This window comes from Saccoglossus kowalevskii, chromosome 6 (assembly GCF_978046115.1).
Source record: "Saccoglossus kowalevskii chromosome 6, keSacKowa6.1, whole genome shotgun sequence".
NCBI lineage: Eukaryota > Metazoa > Hemichordata > Enteropneusta > Harrimaniidae > Saccoglossus > Saccoglossus kowalevskii.
This window is the reverse complement of record NC_140646.1, coordinates 34,277,800-34,296,592: the sequence shown is the minus strand read 5'-3', so window position 1 is coordinate 34,296,592 and position 18,793 is coordinate 34,277,800. Positions and strand designations below refer to the sequence as shown.

The following is an 18,793-nucleotide window of genomic DNA, read 5'->3' as shown; positions in this document are numbered from 1 at the left end:
CACTGTCATGGTGTGTGGTCAGTATGTTACATTCGTTGAACAGTGTGCCATACGTACGTATTTGTACATAATGTAATATAGTGAGTATAAACAACCCAAGCATGACATGCAATCGCAATACACATGGGTGAAAGACGATTGGGTCTACGGTGAACTATAGACGCACTCAACTAAAACATATGATGACCCAGATAATCATGAACCAGCGATAACAATCTAGTTAGATCTTCAAACTAATTCAACAGTGGTGTGAGAAAATACAGAAAAGCGTCCGTAATATTAGGCCATTATTAAAAGGGTCGTGCGGCAGTCTTCTGTTTACAGCATTCAGTTATAAGATCAGCGATATGTTGCACTTTGGTATTGAGTGTGGATTATTTCCCTGATCACGGTGCTCGAAAAACTATACTACCCATAGTATAATACCTCAATGATCATATATAATATATATTTACATATATCTGGCCCTCTGGTCAAATCCGGGGTCAAATCGCATGGCATTTGGACTACCACGGGCCCGGAGAGGCATTGACCATCGATGTTCAGTCGTAGACTAGAGGTTGTCGCCTAGCAACCTGAGCTATCTATCATCTGAGAGTAGTGAGTGGTGTTAAGCGTCTTGTGCTCGTCTCGCACCAAGGATCGACATCAACACCGGGCTGTTCAGTCAACGGTATAAATAATATTATCAACCTAATATGTTGGTTCTATTGAAAGGGACGTGTGTTTAAAGAGTAAGATGTGCCCGTGGAATAAATATCTCCAATCTATAATATGGGTTTTACACTGGGTCGGGCCTACCTTATGGGATTTCTAGAATGAGTAGCGTATTCCAGCCACAACTATATAAACTACGTTCCTTCTGCCAGTATTCACGCGCGGATTTATGGGGAGGCGCGCCGTGCCAAGAAAAAAATGACAAATCAATTGACAAACCCAGCCCACCGGAGGTCAACTTCGGCCACGTCAATAGGAGCGCCCCCCTTACCGAATGTCTGGATCCGCTAGTGGTATTTACTAAAACTCATGATGAGTTTACTAAAGATTACATTAATATGTAGATCGAAAACGAATAGCATTTCTGGCTTTCTTTTCCTTATTTTGAAGTTTGTTAACACGCAGTAAAATAAGAGAGGGTCCAGACTGTGATAAGAATTCCTCGTACATTTATGATGGATACATTGAATTTTATATAGTTTTAGTAGTGTTACTGAGTTCCGTGTTTGCCATCTTGACCATCACTGTGACACTGATTACTTCAAACGACTGCACACTAGGACAGAATTATGTCCAGGTAGCAGGTTGCTTAAAAAAATCGGGAGCTTAATCACTTAGATTCCAGAAAACTATTGTTTTGTTTATACAGTGTACGTTTATTACATTGTCTCGTAGCAAGCTACATCAAATGCCAACAACATTGTCGCAAATAGACTTAATTGCAGTCTGTTGCGATTCCGATGAAACATTCTTGAAAAATAAATATAAATTGCGCAAACGAGGGGTGAACCGCATAGAAACTGATGAGTTATAGAAAATGTGGTTGAAAAATACATGAACTAACAAATGAATTTTCGGACAGTGACCTACACACCTACATCCGCCAAACACATCCACTAAACAGATTCAAGAAATTAGCTAGGTGATATAACAAAAAGCAATAAACTGATGGCCAATCTCTTGATATTCAACTTGACAAGGTTTCATAATTTTCACTAGCACCGCTGTTCATATTTTGCGAAAATAATTGTTGGATTCAACAACGATTTTCTCGATATATCAGACTGTTCCATTTTTAGGTACTAATTGTACGATGAAAATTACAAATGCTGTTGCATTAATAATTCCGTTGATAAACATATTTTTGGTGGTTACGTATTACGACAAAACTCTTGATATTGGGTTGCACCTAGCACACGTTGTGAACTATAAATAATATGATGGTAGATTATTTGATAATCATTCTGATATTAGTATAAACCGATGTTTCAAGAACAAGTTTTACGTCAAATGGGTGAATGCAAAAATGTAAATCAGCGTATCAATGTTTGTATCCGCTGTTACGAGATACGGCGCTCAACATTTTTCTTCACATTTTTTACATTACATTACAATTAAACGTAATAAAGACAATACAATAATGTGGGTGAAGATTGGTTCCAACTACTAAACACTATCTATTGTGGCGTTTATAGGTAAACTTGCGCGCTTTCGCGCAGTTCGAAAATTGAACGAGAACTAAATATTCAACGGTTCCATTGGTAAATAATGTGTCTGCAAATATAATGTAACTATCATTTCCAAATCAAATACATGACAAGATGAGTTCTATAAAAACAAATAAATTTGAATTGAAGTTGGTGAATAGCCAAAATATTACCTTATTAATGTTAATAATGAGTGCACGTAAATTTTGTCCAGCCTCAGGCTTTCTACTACCCGATGGGAACTTGCAAATTTGAAAGTGCTGTTGTAGCATGGCAATATGCACTGTAAATCACCATGTTGTCGTGTACCAACATGTCGCACTTATGGGCATCTGTGAATTGAACCTACACAAATACCATCCTGATTTAAGAGCATTTATACAACTTCTTGGTTATAATTAAGTGTTGAATGTGCTGAGTACGTTGTCGCGAATACGTTGCGTTACAAGACACATTACAATTATCGCTTATATTTTGGTACTTATAATAATGTGTGTTCATCTGAAGCGTACGTGAGAATTATTGTTTTCATTGTACCCGCATCTTATCCCTTTTTTGTCAAACTGGTAAACTCAAAATATGTACCATGGGCATGAAAGAGAATGCTCACCACGCCACGCCCTCAACGATTGAAACGACGGATTTTCAGCGCTCTTCTTTCCCGTGATGCTTCTGTCCGCCATAATGGTTGTGGTCGAGACCAGACGTTTGTTTCTCAACAGTTACCATTTGTGACCGCTCAACTTGATCCGTGAACTATAGGTTTTATAATCACCGGCGATTACCAATGGCCTGATCCTAATAATGCCTCGACGTAAACAGCAGAGTCCAAAACGTTTGAAAAGTAAGTACCCACGATCCCCAAATCGTCCGATCGTGTCTTGCTTGTTTTGTGTTTGTGTGTGTGACAACTTTGCCACTTTACTACCACTGAGATCATTCGTCGCATTGTCTTCTGTCCCGGCAAAGTGTCTCCGAATTGCTTCCCACACCATGTGATTCGGCGGTTTGTTACAGGCATGTGTACACCAGTGTCTCGTATACGTGTTATTTCGAAGATGACAAGGGGAAATCCGTTGTTTTTGGCGAGTCGTAAAAATGGAATAGACCTCGTTTTAGTAGTTACAAGCCGCACGATCTAGTTACTTCAACAGAATCCTCACCCTTACCCCATATTCTTGTAACTTGTATTATTTCAAAGCTTTATTTCTTGACCTTTTCATAGGTGACCATAGGGAAAACAAATTGAGTACCTTATGTTCATTTAACCCGGGGAAAATTCGATTTTCGTCGGTGCCCTTTGATGTTCAGACGCGGAAGTAAAGGGGTGATTTACATGTAAACAGAGCGCTCGCCTGTGAGTCTGTATAGGGTTCTTGAAGGTGAACTTCACGTGGTCCCTAAAACTGGGTCTCATCGGCGGGGGGAAGCGGGGAATCGAGAATTCCTTTGTCTGACGCAGCAACTGGGCGGAATTTTCCAGGGGCAGTCAGTCAGACATCTGCCTGTAAAACAAATGACGTTTCATGAGAGCCGTCACATCACCACTGATAGATTGATGTGGCGAACTGCGTGTGATTGATGGCTATTGACGAAGCTAGCATTTATGGATGCAAGGCCTGCCAGTTTGACAAATGGCTTGCTCGTTAAATGTGACAGTTTCATGCTCCCACCTATCTTTCCAGTGGCCCTGTTTCAGGAATATATTTGAAAAAAAAACTTGAATTCCGTTTTTTGTCTTCCAGTAGTAAATATGTGAAAGGCTGGGACTGACTTTACGTGACATGTCAATTCAATCACATGCTCCAAAGAAGATGGAGCCTACGTTTGTCATTGGGCTGATATTATTTAAATCACTGACAATTTATTCTGACCTGTCTGCCCTCTGTACAGGCTGCAAATGACATTTATCATAGTGGCTACTCTAATATTCACCATGTACCTCTGATGTTTTTGACCCTTGGTGTCAAGTCTGTGTATCATTATTCTGGGTACCCAAAATGAATGTTTTCTATTTTGTGAAACTTCCTGCTCGTATATCTTGTTTACTGACTTTTTTAAAACTGAATTATTTACACTGCGTCTTGGAGAACTGTCCTTTCCTTTCTTGATTGATGGCTCATGATAAGTTCATCCTGTTAAAAAAAAAGATTGACCTTTCTTTAGTTTAAAAGGATAGGGTCACAGATTTTTCATTGGCAGGATGTGTAAAAAAAACAAATTATTTTACTTTTTTTTTTGACAATTGACACACTTCAGATTGATATTCTTCAGGTCATCGTCTGGAGGGTGAGGGGGTACTTGAGGTCGTGTCCAGATAGCATCCTTGGTCAGTAATGGTCCCATTGTAAACATCTTGAATGATTGATTTTTTTCATTGGTTAAACTATTTGCTCTTTTTTTTTCTTTCTGTTAAAATACAAAACCAACTATACTAACTGACCCTCCTCCCAAATGGGTCGTCGTCATTGCAAAAACTATTGAGAATCAGATAGGTAGTAAATTCCAGGTTTCGCAACATTGTATTAAGGTATCAGTCAACCTCATCAGTTCTGCTGAAGGGATGATTTATTTATGCGACAACACAGACTGACAGGCGCTTTTTGAAAAAAAAAGCTTTCCTTTTATGGTATTAGACTGAGAAACTGAGTATATTTGATCCCTATCAGGACTGTACAGGCTGATGGATAGCTTCGTAATTAGTAAAATGAGCTATTGGCTACTGTGTATGGCTGGTTTAATAAGTAAAAGCCATCTGTCTTAGGCGTTGCTTTTCATGTCAATTTTCCTCTCCATGGCAGTGCCTGGCACAATTATTATTCAAACAATGTATGCCAATCAATCACCAATGCACCTGTCAATCAATCCCACTTTAATAAAAAATGAACAAAAAAAAAGGCAGTTGATACTTCGGCTGCATCTGTGCTTTTTTTCCCATGTAATGCCACATTTGCACGAACAAAAACAAAAATGTATTCAAATGTAAAGTTGTCAATCACAAAATCAGGTGTCAATCATCTTCAGCAGATCTGAGAGCTTAAATAAAAATAAATTAAATACATTATTTGACCTTATGCTGGAGCCCAGTACATGTTTCATGGATTGTTGAAAACATTTAAATTTTTTTTTGGGTATTATTTGGCTTAATATTTCAAGATTAATTTTTATACTGGTTGCTATTAATATATCATTGATTGACATTTTGGATGTAAATATATCGTAAATACTTTTCAATTTCTACAATTTGTAGATATGCAAATAATAATCTTGTTTTTGTTTGAGTTATATTTATTAAGCACAAACAATATTCTTGGTGGGAAAAAAAAATGTTTTTGACTCTCATTGCATGATAATGAATCATAGTTTTATTATTCAATACTGGGGGATATCTTTACCATATTGCGTAGACAAATATTCACTTCCAATTCCCGTTACCGTAGTTAAAATCGTAAATCCTTCTGTATTTGCAATTTGTTAAAGCAGTCCTTGAATACTATTTTAATGTTATTTAAGTGTCTTAGTGCTGAATAAAAAAAAAAATTAAATTAAATGTGACTGGAGTGTTTTGACAGGTGGTGGAACCATTCAGATCTATTAAACAATTATGCACTGACTGCCGGCTGCTTGTGTGTAGAACAAAGCATCATGGTATAGAACTCTGTGAACGGTTTGTTTATATGTCTGTGATTTTTCAGTACTGATTTGTTTATAATAATTGGGTCATTATATTTCTTTCAAGGTTAATAATTTGATGTACTTGCACTTGACAACAAGTGGTTCAGAATCTAATGATGCATGCTATGTAAATAATTCTTGAACAATCCCCTGGCTGATTGTTTGTCAAGAGAACATTGTGTAAATCAGTAAATTTTGGCTGCTAAAAATGTTTGTCTTTTGATAATTTTGATAGGAGAAGATAACATTTAATGAAAGTAGCTGTGACTCCCTAGGACCCTGGTGAAAATCACTGTGATCCTTTGTTTTAAGTGAGGGGTTGTGTATTAGAAAATTTTCAGTTGATTTTCTTTTTGGATTAAAAATACAATGCGAAAGACCCTTGTCTAATCTTCACTCCTATTCTTAAATTTTGTCTTACATTTCTATCTTGACTTGCAGAATTTGTGAATTTCTTGTGAAAATTAGTTCGTTTTCAGTACAAATGTTTCCACCAGAAAAGAAAAAATTTGGGTATGCAGCATCCTTTCAAATAAAAGACGTGAATGCGCTGTCAAAATACTGTTACATACTGTAGTATTATTACTGTTCAAGTGTACCTATTGTTGACCTTTCACCAGTGAACTTGAACTTGAGTATTAAAGTTCAATGGCTTTTGAAATTCTTGACCTCTGTGCTATAAATCTAGGTCACTTTGTCAGTTTAACAGTGCAAGCTTTAGAACATGAGTAGATGTGAATAAAATATTCTTTTTATGAAAGTTTTGATTTAATTACTTGCAGGAATATATTTGTCCTGACTTTGAAACCTTATGGCCTTTTGTTAACTCAATTTACAATTCTTGTTCAACTCTTGATACCTGAGCAGATTTCTTGGCCAATTAAAAAATATCTTTCAAGTGGGATTTCATTTGTACATTTTAATGTCAGAAGACAGAAATGAATTGAAATCCCTTGCAGCCTTTCTTTTTCATTCCCTAAAATTACTTTATGAAATTTATAAACACAGTGTGTGACATTATTATTAGTATTTTGGACCACAGGCCTTTGATTGCAATAAAGACATTATATTATAAAAATTATACATTTTTCCATGCAGGTGTGTCAAGCCATTTGATTGGTTACTGGTTTTGTTTTTGTGGCTTCCATGATCAGTCACTGAATGTGCCACCAAAAAAATTATAATAATAATTATAAATAAATAACATAAAATAAGATAAATAACAAAAATAACATTTGATTAATATTGAAGGTTCCTTAGATATTGACCACAGTATTCTTCTGCAATATGAAATACCACAGATGTCTTTAATTATTAAGGAATGTCAGTAAAAATGAAGTAGACCATTCAGAATCTTTAATGCATGAACTTTTGAGAACAGTCTATTTCAATATCATAATAAAATTAGTGGTCACCAGTCTTGGGTGTGTCCCTAAAGTTCACCGTTTGACCCAGTTTTGTACAAAGTGGCCACTTTTTCTGGCATAGCCATATTTGTGCTTAGCATAGAAAACTTAGTGCTCATAGGAATAAATCTGGCTACCCCTTGAAAACTAATTTGTAGTCTGTACAAAATGGCAGGAAAAATTAAGCTTAGAAATAATTTATTTTGTGAATGTTACAGTGTTCGGTTCAGCAAAAGGATGGTTGGTTGGGTGGGTGGGTGTGTATTATTTACATGTATGAAACAAACATACTTTGAATTAAACCTTATTCCCTGTGATTAGCTGTTTGAAAGTTTGAAGGAAAAAAACTTATTAATTTTATGACCTATTTTCAATTCAGAAGTCCACAAGAGTACTTTTTAATGTTATAGAGTAATCGCAAAGCATAAGTTTGGGTACCCCCAATTTTTATTTGCTTTTTGTCATTCAATTGATGCAACATATCACTCACTGACGAGTTTACGATGATTTCTATTGCATTATGGTTGTGGACGAGATGTGGAATGATGTCAAAACAGTGAATGCACCTCGAGTTCAGGTTCATGCACATGCCAGGTGAATGAAAACTTCAATTCAACAAAAATGTTTGGCTGTTCAATGATTTACTTTTGAGTCGAGTTTTTACGCACCATGCCATGCTTGTCTGTCGTTTGTAGTAATGTACACTATGAATGGTGCTGTATTACTACTGACGTAACATACACAAGCTGTGCCTTATTTGTTTTACTGACAATCCCTAAAAGTCACACATGGTCGTGGTAATTTTTTTTATTTAGGCAAATTCAGTATGTCCCTAAAACTGCATGTAGTTGTCATTGATGTTTATAAATCATAGCCATAATAATATAAGTGTCCTTAATAATGTCCTTAACAGTGTCAGAATGTGTGACCTTGGAGAAGGGGAGGGGGGTCCATGCATAAGGCCTATAGAAACACTAATGTAGGCTACAAAACAGATATTTTGTAAGCTAGGGTCATCAAAAACATTTTAACATGTCATCAATCATTTCTCTGGCATGCCTGGGTTGATTTCATTTAAAACTATGTATTAATACCACTCAAGGTTAGTACACAATTTGTTTCATGATGGCTGACTGGTGGCCATTTTGGTGTTTACTCCTGTTTTCCTGGACATTTTTTGGTTTAAATTTTTCTACAGAGGTTTCCAAATACATGTCAATTTTTGTTTGATTTCGACAGACTTTAAACTTCATTTTTAAGAATCACAAAACAGATAAGAATGAATGATTTTCACACTTCAACTGTGATTGTTCCAAGAAAAATAACGTCCAGGAGCTCGCTGCCAAAGTCAACTTTTGTCCCCCTTTGCATAGTAAATGCATAATTTAAAAAAAAAAAAATCTTAGACTGTTGTAATTTATATCCATTTAGTTCAAATTAATAAACAAATTATAGAAAAATACATAAACATGTGAAAAATTTAAAACTGGGGCAATCAGAAACGGCAACAGGTGGATAATTTAGTCGGCTGTTCATATTCCCAAATGACAGGTTCAGCCACCTACTTTTCCAAAATCTCTGAGTTAAAATAATTTTACTACCTAAAGTAGAACAACACCCCTCTTTCCCATGCTGGATATGTGACAGCATACATTTTCCTGTATATGTTAGATGATTGTTAATAACATAGAACGCTATACAAATAGGTTTTGAAACAAAATTGAAGTAAGTTCAGAAAGAAAAAGCCTTCTTTGATAAAGACAAAGATTAATTGTTTACAAAATATCCTTAAATTATTCCTGAATATTAAAAAAAATAAGAAACTGTTTGGCAACTAATGTCGTTTTTGTAACTTGCATGGCATCAATTATGTAGCTGTCAATCATACCTGTACTGTAAAAAAAAAAAAAAATGATACCAAACAAATATAAAAGCTTTGAGAACATGCAGAAGTTTCTGCTTCATTTATATTGAATGTAAGTGAAAGCACAACACTGTGAATGAAGCCCAGCCAGGGTATTGAATACAAGCCAGCGTTTGTTCGTCAATCAATCATCCAGTCTGCTGTCAATCATCGGGTGTTCATTTCTTATGCAAATTGGATCGCCATTGTGGGAATGTCAACGTTTTAGAGCTGTTGAACATCGTTGACGTCACCACGGCACGGCCCGGGCTGGTTCCGTAGCAAGCAGACTTGTATGGCTCTTCCCTATATTGGCAACTACTTTAAGGTCACATAAATGCTGCATCCGCCTGTTTTTTTTTTTAAATACTTACAGGAGGGAGGACCCTATCTCCTTGGTTGTTTAATTGGGCATGAAATTGATGACTGTTGGTTCTTGTTTTCATATCATTTGCACCACACAGGAAGTAATTAATTATCAATGGGAGCGAGTCATGCAATTGTTGTTTTTAATCATTTCTATTAGGAATTGTAGAAAATTATTCCTGCGGAAGATTTAATAATTATATTAATTCAAAATTAATTAATGGTAATTTTAATTCAAATTTTAATGTTGACTTGAAGCTTCAGAGCGATTGGTTACTTCTGGAATTCCTGTTATTATCAAATGATGGATTATGTGCTATTGTACATGTATGTGTTCCAAACATGCTGTTTTAAACAAACATTCCACCTCTTTGTAAAAATCCATACAATATGGAATTATAATCGAATAATAAACACAGTTACTGAGAAAATTATTATCGTAGACCAGCTTAGAGAAATATTAAAAATGTTGGGTACACGTACACGACACAAGCACATTTTTTTTTTGCATTTTTACTAACAGGTTACTGCCATTTATTTGCAGCATAAATGTTATTTTGTGATGTATTTTTTTGGTGTCATTTGGACATTAAAATGGTGAATCTCGGGAAAGTTGATTTCCTTTCCTCCAATTACGCTATTAAACACGGATTGAATAAAAAAACCGCAAAAGACCTGAAAGTGATCTGTTTAATTGAATAAAGGCAGTTGTAAGGTATACTGGTTGAGATGATAGCCAACACAATAATAGCACTCTCTTCCTCAAGTAGTGTTTTAAATACTTGTCTTTAAAAAACACCTGGTTCGTCTGACACATTTATAAATTCTGACGTAGTTCAAAGACCTGAACGATATATGTATATACAAAATGTATGAGGGATTTATGTGTGATGTGTTGGCACGATAGTTTTTTTGTGCAGGAAAAAAAACATGACAGTCGCTTTTACTCAATTCTGCTGAACCTTCTCCATAGTCTGATTAATTATTAATCAATTAATTTATTAATATTTTTGGTTTTAAAATTATAATACCCTACTTTCAGTGACCACTTTGAATACTTTGTGGGTTAGTCTGTCTTCTTATCTGCTTTAATATGGTCTTTTTGTCTAAGTTCATAACAATTGTCGGGAAGTACAAACGCATGTCGCAGTTCGGATCCCGCCCCTCAATAAAACCATTTACGAGTATTCAACAATTTTTTTTCACCCAAGAGATCTACATACTATTTAATGTTTTTATGTAAATTCATATGTGTACAAACATTGTAAACCTGGCTGTCAATTCCCGTCTGTGGATTTACCTGATGCTTTCAGAACATTTACTGGTATAATATTTTCATCTATGATGTCATCTGATATGCTAATTACCTGTATAATTAATTGACAGTTCATGTCATTAATTGTCTGTTGTTTGTCAGGACCATGGCGGTATTGAATGTATTTTTATCTGCCCAAGACTAATTACTTTAATCATTTAATGATTAATCGTGAAAACTCTAAAATTTCGACTACATTTAAATAATTGGTTGGGTTTTCAGAAATTATGCTTGCACTTTTGATCAGTTTAATTTTCCCGAATACTAATAAATGATTACAAAAATGGTGGAAAACTTTAATGTTGCATTATTTGTTGGAAAAGCAACAATTACATTTCCGTCAAAACTCAATGACTGGCGACGTTTCATTGCCAAAACAAAATGAGGCTGGCTGAGTTAGCCTCTAGGTAAAGACACTATTTATTGCACAAGCTGTTAAAACATTGTACCGTAATACATCTATAACCATCATCATAGCTCTGTCTCGTTTCACCTTTTAAAAAGTGATAATCTTTTCTTAAAAAAAAAACATGCAGCAAAATCACTGCCAAGAGATTGTACCATCCCTCAACAGTGTTTGTTCTCGTTAAATCTTTAAAGACTAAATTAGTGTTGAACCATATGCCCAAAAATAAATATCTAAGATGAAAAAATTGTTGGAGAACCAAAAAAGTACAATTCTTTCCTCCCACCCTCCCCCAAATAATTGTTAAGGCCAATTCAACTTTTGCAAACCAGACAGTGCAATGCCGGTAAAAATCGTATCCCACAAATATCTAATTGAAAAACAAATAAGAAGTGCTCGATTTGATCTAGCAAGAACTATCTGTCTTGTACTAGAAATTAATTTTAAAAGGGGCAACAGTTGGCTTTTGATGCCTATTCCCTCTAATGGTAGAGCCGTAGAATAAAAAGGGAGTTTAAAAGGATAGATCCTGCTTCTTTTAATATAAAACAAAACATAAATATTATTTTTTCGTACATGTATTCTTCAGTGGCTGTACGTTAACTGATTGCTACACTAGCCTGCAGGGAAAAAAAGAAAGAAATGCATCTAACATATATGCATTAATGACACATTTTGAGAGCCTCACTTCAACGGATGATTTATTTGATTTTGTAATAATGCCTCTTTTTTTACCATATTGTGTGTCACTTGCGACCTTACAGTGCTGGATAAACTCACGAATATTAACAGCTGATGCTAGAAACTTATCACCAAGGGAGAATTTTCACAAATGCTCCCTGCTCCGCGTTCTTGATATGCAGACCTTTTTTTTTTTTTAGTGTGAAATCGATGCTTTCCATTTATAATAATCTAAAATGGGGGGAAAATGTTTTACGACCATTATGGAAATATATTGCCGTTGTGTTATCGTATGTAAGTGTCACACTCGCAAAGATGTCAGCGGTGGTCACATAAATAACGTGTTCACCTGCGCTGCAGAAGTAACAGTTCATCATCAGGAAGAAAGGAAAGGATAAAAAACAAAACTTGTTCACATGTCATGAATCTTTTTAGTTCAAATTTTCTAACAGTATTCACACATGTAGTTAGTCTGTCTGATTGTTAGTATATTTGAGAATAATCCTAATCCATTTTTAAACTCATCTCTAAATGTTAAAATGAGCCTTGTGGGCAATAAGACTAATAAACTTTGATCTAAACCAAAATTACTAATCTCTATTTAGAAAAACATTGGAGAAAAACTAATATCAACTCTATGCGTGGAATAAGAAATTGAATGACCTGGCCAGGGCTAGATACAAAAGTCCCTCTGATTGGCCCTTGTCTAGGGTAACACGAAGAGTCAAAAGCTCTTTGTTACTTTTGTGTGAAATACTGTTTGAACTGAATGGTGGTCTATTTAAAGCCATAGCTCGAACAAAATAAAATCTAGATTGGCAACAAAACATATCGAATTGATAAAAAGTATCGGTTTCTGGGTGAATGTGTAATTAAGTAAATTTTATACCTTATACAGATGGGACTTATTCGTGTCTCGATAAATAATTGCTTTAAAATGCAATAAAAGTGGCCTAGTGTACCAAATACCATGCCAGCGAGTCTGCCAGTCAGTATTTGTTCCTTCTAATGTCTTATCAATAATTGCAATGCTAAAAGAATAAAATTTTAGGAGAAAGTGCACTTTCTCTCATTCGTAAACTGTTAACGCTATAATATTTTGCACCAAATTGTTCTATATTTTCCTATAATTTTAATTTTAATTTTGGACAAAATAGGAAATTATTCGCATTGATGATACGTCTTGATGGAATCAAATTTTACAGATTATTTTCATACATGGTGGCTGTTGAAAGGGTTAATAACTGAATTGGTATTGTATTTCCTCTATCATAAATGCATTTCCAATGCATGTATACCTTAGTTCAATACTCTATTAGTGGTGCATGCGATTTATGTTGATTACCCATGTACATAATAACAGTTTACTTTGTTACCATATTTGACTCCTCTTTGGCAAAGCATCAATAATTCAGCGTGCTTAAGTTTCAAGTATTTTTATTTTGTTTTTAATTCTATTACAGTAATTCATCTAATCTGAGATTGTCACAAGAAGTGAAAACTGTGAACTGCCTAAATTTTGAGTGACATAATTTCATGAGTTGGTAACAAACTTGTAGCAGTGGAAATTACTCAAGGATTCTCCAACACCGAGCGTCAGTTACTCGTGAAATTATTTCTTCATAAATGCCACAAAATTATCAAAATGCAAAAATTCCAAGGAACTGTTTACAGTATTGTCAAGACAAATTTTCAGATAATTTAAAAGTCACAAGAATTTTTCGGTTACAAACTTTAATCCTGACTTCAAAAATTCTTCAAGGTAGTCTGTCATGTAGTGTCATGTCACTGTCTGATGCTAGGAAGCAACGTATGTTACACTCCCCCTCAACACCAGGAAATGACAAGAATTGACACGAGAAAGATGAAATCACTATCAAATTATAAATTTATCACTGGATTGTACAGCATGCCAGGCATACACAAATATTAACTGTAAACACCAAAATTATCTGATATACAAAAAATTTGTGCGAATTTTCGAACTCCCGGACAAGTCCCCGCTGATATATGTGACTATATATAAATAAGCGTATTATTGAAGATGAAAATCATTTAAAAAACTAAACAGATGCAGCAACTTCAGTTTGCTTCTTGTTTTTCGGTTTTGTGAATGACAATCTTGTCTCGTTTGCTCTTAAGTTGTCTCGCACTGACATGCGATACCAGCCGTTTCCCAAATGGATGAGAATATTGATTCCTCATTAAAGATAGGGGCTGCTCCCCAGAGGGTTATATTCTCCAAAACTCATCCCTCTTGAAATAATTTTAACGTGACTGCTATAAAGAAAGACAGTTTAAACAGAGAATTCTATTTTGTGAAATTTACAATGCATGTTGTGCTTCATAAGTCCTCAGCTAAAAAATCATGGTTAAAAAAATTCAATTAACACAAAATCAACAACACTTTGGGAAACAGTATTTTGAAAACGTATATTTTACCTACAAGTACTAATATTCCATGGAAATTATTGAAATGTTATTCCCCACTGTCATTTATAATTCGTTAGTTCGCCCAACAATTTTTCATGGCATGTTTTTTTTCCTTCGTAGAAAAATGCATTGAACTGTTTCTTCTTGTCAACATAATAAATTGGGATGATTTCAGTTTTTATGACCATATTGCCTCCAATAGAAGCTAATTATTATGTTTATTTCACTGAACGGATGGTTCAGTGAAAATGAAAACCAGCGAATATAACTTTGTTAGTCCCCGTTCGGATGTAGTCCGAAAACGGGAACTTATGTTTTGCCCTGTGTGCGTCCGTCCGTGCGTGCGTCCGTGATCACCTGTATCTCGAACATGCATGGACCGATTAAGTTCAAACTTCACTCATACATCACACATTATATGGGACATATGCACATGCATTTTTTCATGATCTCATTAACGATAGCCGAATAGCGGCCATTTTAAGGCCGAAAATGCATCAAAATCGCACATTTTCACCATTCCGGACCCGGATCTCAGTTATGCATGGACGGATTTTGTTCAAATTTGGTACATACATTAAACATAATAGGACCTTGATGCACGTCATTTTTTTTTGGGGATCTGGTTTGAAATGGTCGACTGGCAGCCATTTTGTTTTAAAAAATTCAGTTCTGGATCCGTATCTGAGACATGCTTGGATTGATCGAGTTCAAACTTCACACACACAAGGTACATCATGTCACAAATATGTATGTGCATTTGTTTCATGATCTCATTAACGATAGCCGAATGGCGGCCGCTTTAAAGCCGAAAATGCATTGAAATCGCTCATTTTCAGCATTCCGGACCCGGATCTCAGTTATGCATGGACGGATTTCGTTCAAATTTGGTACATACATTAAACATAATAGGACCTTGATGCACGTCATTTTTTTCCCCGGATCAAGTTCGAAATGGCCGACTGGCGGCCATTTAGTTTTAAAGAATTCAGTTCTGGATCCGTATCCGAGACAAGTCTGGATTGATCAAGTTCAAACTTCACACACACAAAGTACATCATGTCACAAATATGTATGTGCATTTGTTTCATGATCTCATTAACGATAGCCAAATGGCGGCCGTTTTAAGGCCGAAAATGCATTGAAATCGCACATTTTCAACATTCCGAACCCAGATCTCAGTTATGCATGGACGGATTTCGTTCAAATTTGGTACATACATTAAACATAATAGGACCTTGATGCACGTCATTTTTTTCCCCAGATCAAGTTCGAAATGGCCGACTGGCGGCCATTTAGTTTTAAAGAATTCAGTTCTGGATCCGTATCCGAGACATGTCTGGATTGATCAAGTTCAAGCTTCACACACACAAGGTACATCCAGGGTTCTCCCCAGAAAAATTGCATAGCGCCGGGGCTAATTTGCATAATAATTTGCATATCATTTACATATCTTTCCTTCATTGATTAACAGAACTTATTTACAATTATGAATATTAGTGAGCTCAGTCACAGGGCAAATATTTTTTTTAATGGAATCAATACACTATGTTTTTTCAATTTAGAAGAGTTTGAAACATTCTCGAAATACAAATGCTACAGACTAAAAACAAACACAAATACATTATTGTTGCAATTTAATTGTTTTGTAAAACGTTGAAGGAAACGCATTCAAAACGTTAAGCCAGATTTATGTTCACGAATCTCATAATTTTATTCACTCCAAAAACATTCTCCTTCAAAAAATCGATCACGTAATTAATTAACGTATTGTTGTAATTTATTATTCGTACCATCAACTTCTAAAACGTTTACAAGTACAGTAATGAGCGAACAAATAAAGCTTCAAAACTATCATCAAAGTTACGACGTGACATAACTTACTTGGCCATGTTATACACCAGTTATAGCAATAATTCCTCAACAAATTTTACTTCTTTTTTTTTTTGATATGAAATGTAAGTAAAATCCGACTTATTTTTATCGGGAGCAATTATTTTTGATCACTTGATCGCTTTGGTAAAAAAAAACAGACCCGCCATGATGTTTGTGAAACATTAGCATGTGTCCTTTGACCCGATGGGTCAAGAATTCCATTAACCAATCAAAATGCCGCATGGTAATGCCGGTAGAACCCAAAGTTTTCCGAATGGTAGTGATCATAAAAATTACATTGCGGAAGTAAAGCGATGTCGTAGCACGATGTGTTGGCATCGATTTCAATTGAAAACTGCATGACAGCTTTCGAAAGAGGTGATTTGCAATTTTTAAAAGGTAAAGTAGGTCTTGAAAGAAGAGTTTTTACATGATTCGCAATGATAACAGTTCAAATGTATTTTACCAAATCACGCAATACACATGTTGTTTTTTTCTTGAGTAGCGTGAACTGATCGTGAACTCCGATTTGACCATGTTATATCAAGGTGGAATTGATTTTGAAATAATTTTAGCTTTCAATCTAAAGACTGTGTCTATCGCAGAAAGTATTTACTTACAAACAAAGAGGTGCTAATTCCACAAATTTGACTAGCCGCTACATATCGTGCGACTAGGTTTATTGTTTATAAATTATAATCCACGACTGGCAGGATGCGTGTCGGTCGGTACGTAATTATACCAACAATCAGACAATAGTCCTCGTCGGAAGCATTTCCGTGGTGGTCACTAATTTTGAGTGACGGTCGAGGCCGACCGGCGTGGCGAACAAAGCTTTTTCACATCTGATATTGGCATGTCAAATATTAAATCAAGCGCCGAGGTGGGAACACATAGCGCCGAGGTCCCAAGTGAAGCACCGCGGACCTCGGCGCTAAAAAGCCCTGGGGAGAACCCTGACATCATGTCACAAATATGTATGTGCATTTGTTTCATGATCTCATTAACGATAGCCAAATGGCGGCCGCTTTAAGGCCGAAAATGCATTGAAATCGCTCATTTTCAGCATTCCGGACCCGGATCTCAGTTATGCATGGACGGATTTTGTTCAAATTTGGTACATACATTAAACATAATAGGACCTTGATGCACGTCTTTTTTTTCCCCGGATCAAATTCAAAATGGCCGACTGGCGGCCATTTTGTTAAAGAATTCAGTTCTGGATCCATATCCAAGACATGTCTGGATTGATCAAGTTCAAACTTCACACACACATGGTACATCATGTCACAAATAGATATGTGCATTTGTTTCATGATCCGCTTAACAATAGCTGAATGATGGCTATTATAAGGCCGAAAATGCATCAAAATCACGTATTTTCACAATTTCGGAACCAGATCTCAGTCATGCATGGATGGATTTTGTTCAGATTTAGAACAATGTGTTGTACATATGCAGGTGCATTTCGGTCATGATCTGCTTTGAATGTATATGTCACTCAAATATGAACGGAACGGGGATGTGTCATTGACAATGACTTGTTTTCTATATTTTACATTTAACTCATCAAGAATCTGAAAATAAACTCCATACAAAATGCTTTTTCAGCAAAAATTCATTCCAGCAAAAATAAAATATTTTACAGTATCAGAAATGCACTTCTAAAATAGCAAATACTAGTATGTGACATTGCAACCTGATGTCAGCCATGTACTGCTGTAACATGGAAACTTGACGTTCAGCGTTACTGTAGGACGCAGAAATTCGAAATGAGCAAGTTACCGTAACTATCGCATAATTTTGTACCCACAAATGAAGCCATCTTAAATATTTTATGAAAATTTATAGCAACAAAAATCAAATTATTTACAGTATTTTTGGTGACCATAGCCATCAACAACATGTGATCACATGAGACCAATCAAAAAGAAGTATATTTCCATAAACCGATTTTATTTCACAAGATAAAAATTTCACAAATGTAATGAAAATCAGTGATAATTGTATTCAAATTTTGAAATTTCAGTAAAAGATCGTCTTGTATAGTAATTTTACAGTGCAATGCTGCAATGTTTGACTAGACAGTTTACAGATGTTGAGTATCGCTGAACCAATTGTCAGTATTTTTGTTTCTTTTTTACATCTCAGCATTTGCTGATTTTGATTTTATGGGTTAGTGAGTAATCGCTTGTAATCTTGGTGCCGCCACATCCTTTTCTGAAGAACATGATAGAAAAAAAAAATCATTTTAAAATCACCAAACAAGTGATATACAAAATGTATGATACTTAATAGCAATCATTTTAACATAATGTATGTTACTAGTAAATATCACTGTATTTACTCTATTAGTAGCACATGAACTTAAGTAAATTACAAATGTGTTTTATGGTCAAAATAAATAATATTTTAATCATCTATTATACAACAAGTGAGTTATTCGGTTTATATATGTACAGCGTATCTGCTGTTGGAGATGCGCATCTAATAGAGCAAATACAGTAATATTTACTATTAATCTTCCGA

The 18,793-nt window shown here is 35.3% G+C and overlaps 1 protein-coding gene across 1 annotated transcript in view; it reads left to right on the top strand.

Moving 5' to 3' along the window:
- Positions 1–2,850: 2,850 nt before the first annotated feature.
- LOC102801864 (uncharacterized) overlaps positions 2,851–18,793 on the top strand; it is a 51,476-nt gene continuing 35,533 nt past the window's right edge. Inside the window, exon 1 of the mRNA XM_006816866.3 lies at positions 2,851–3,048. Coding sequence (XP_006816929.1) covers positions 3,009–3,048 — 40 coding nt within the window. The 5' untranslated portion in view covers positions 2,851–3,008. The remainder of the gene's footprint in view (positions 3,049–18,793) is intronic.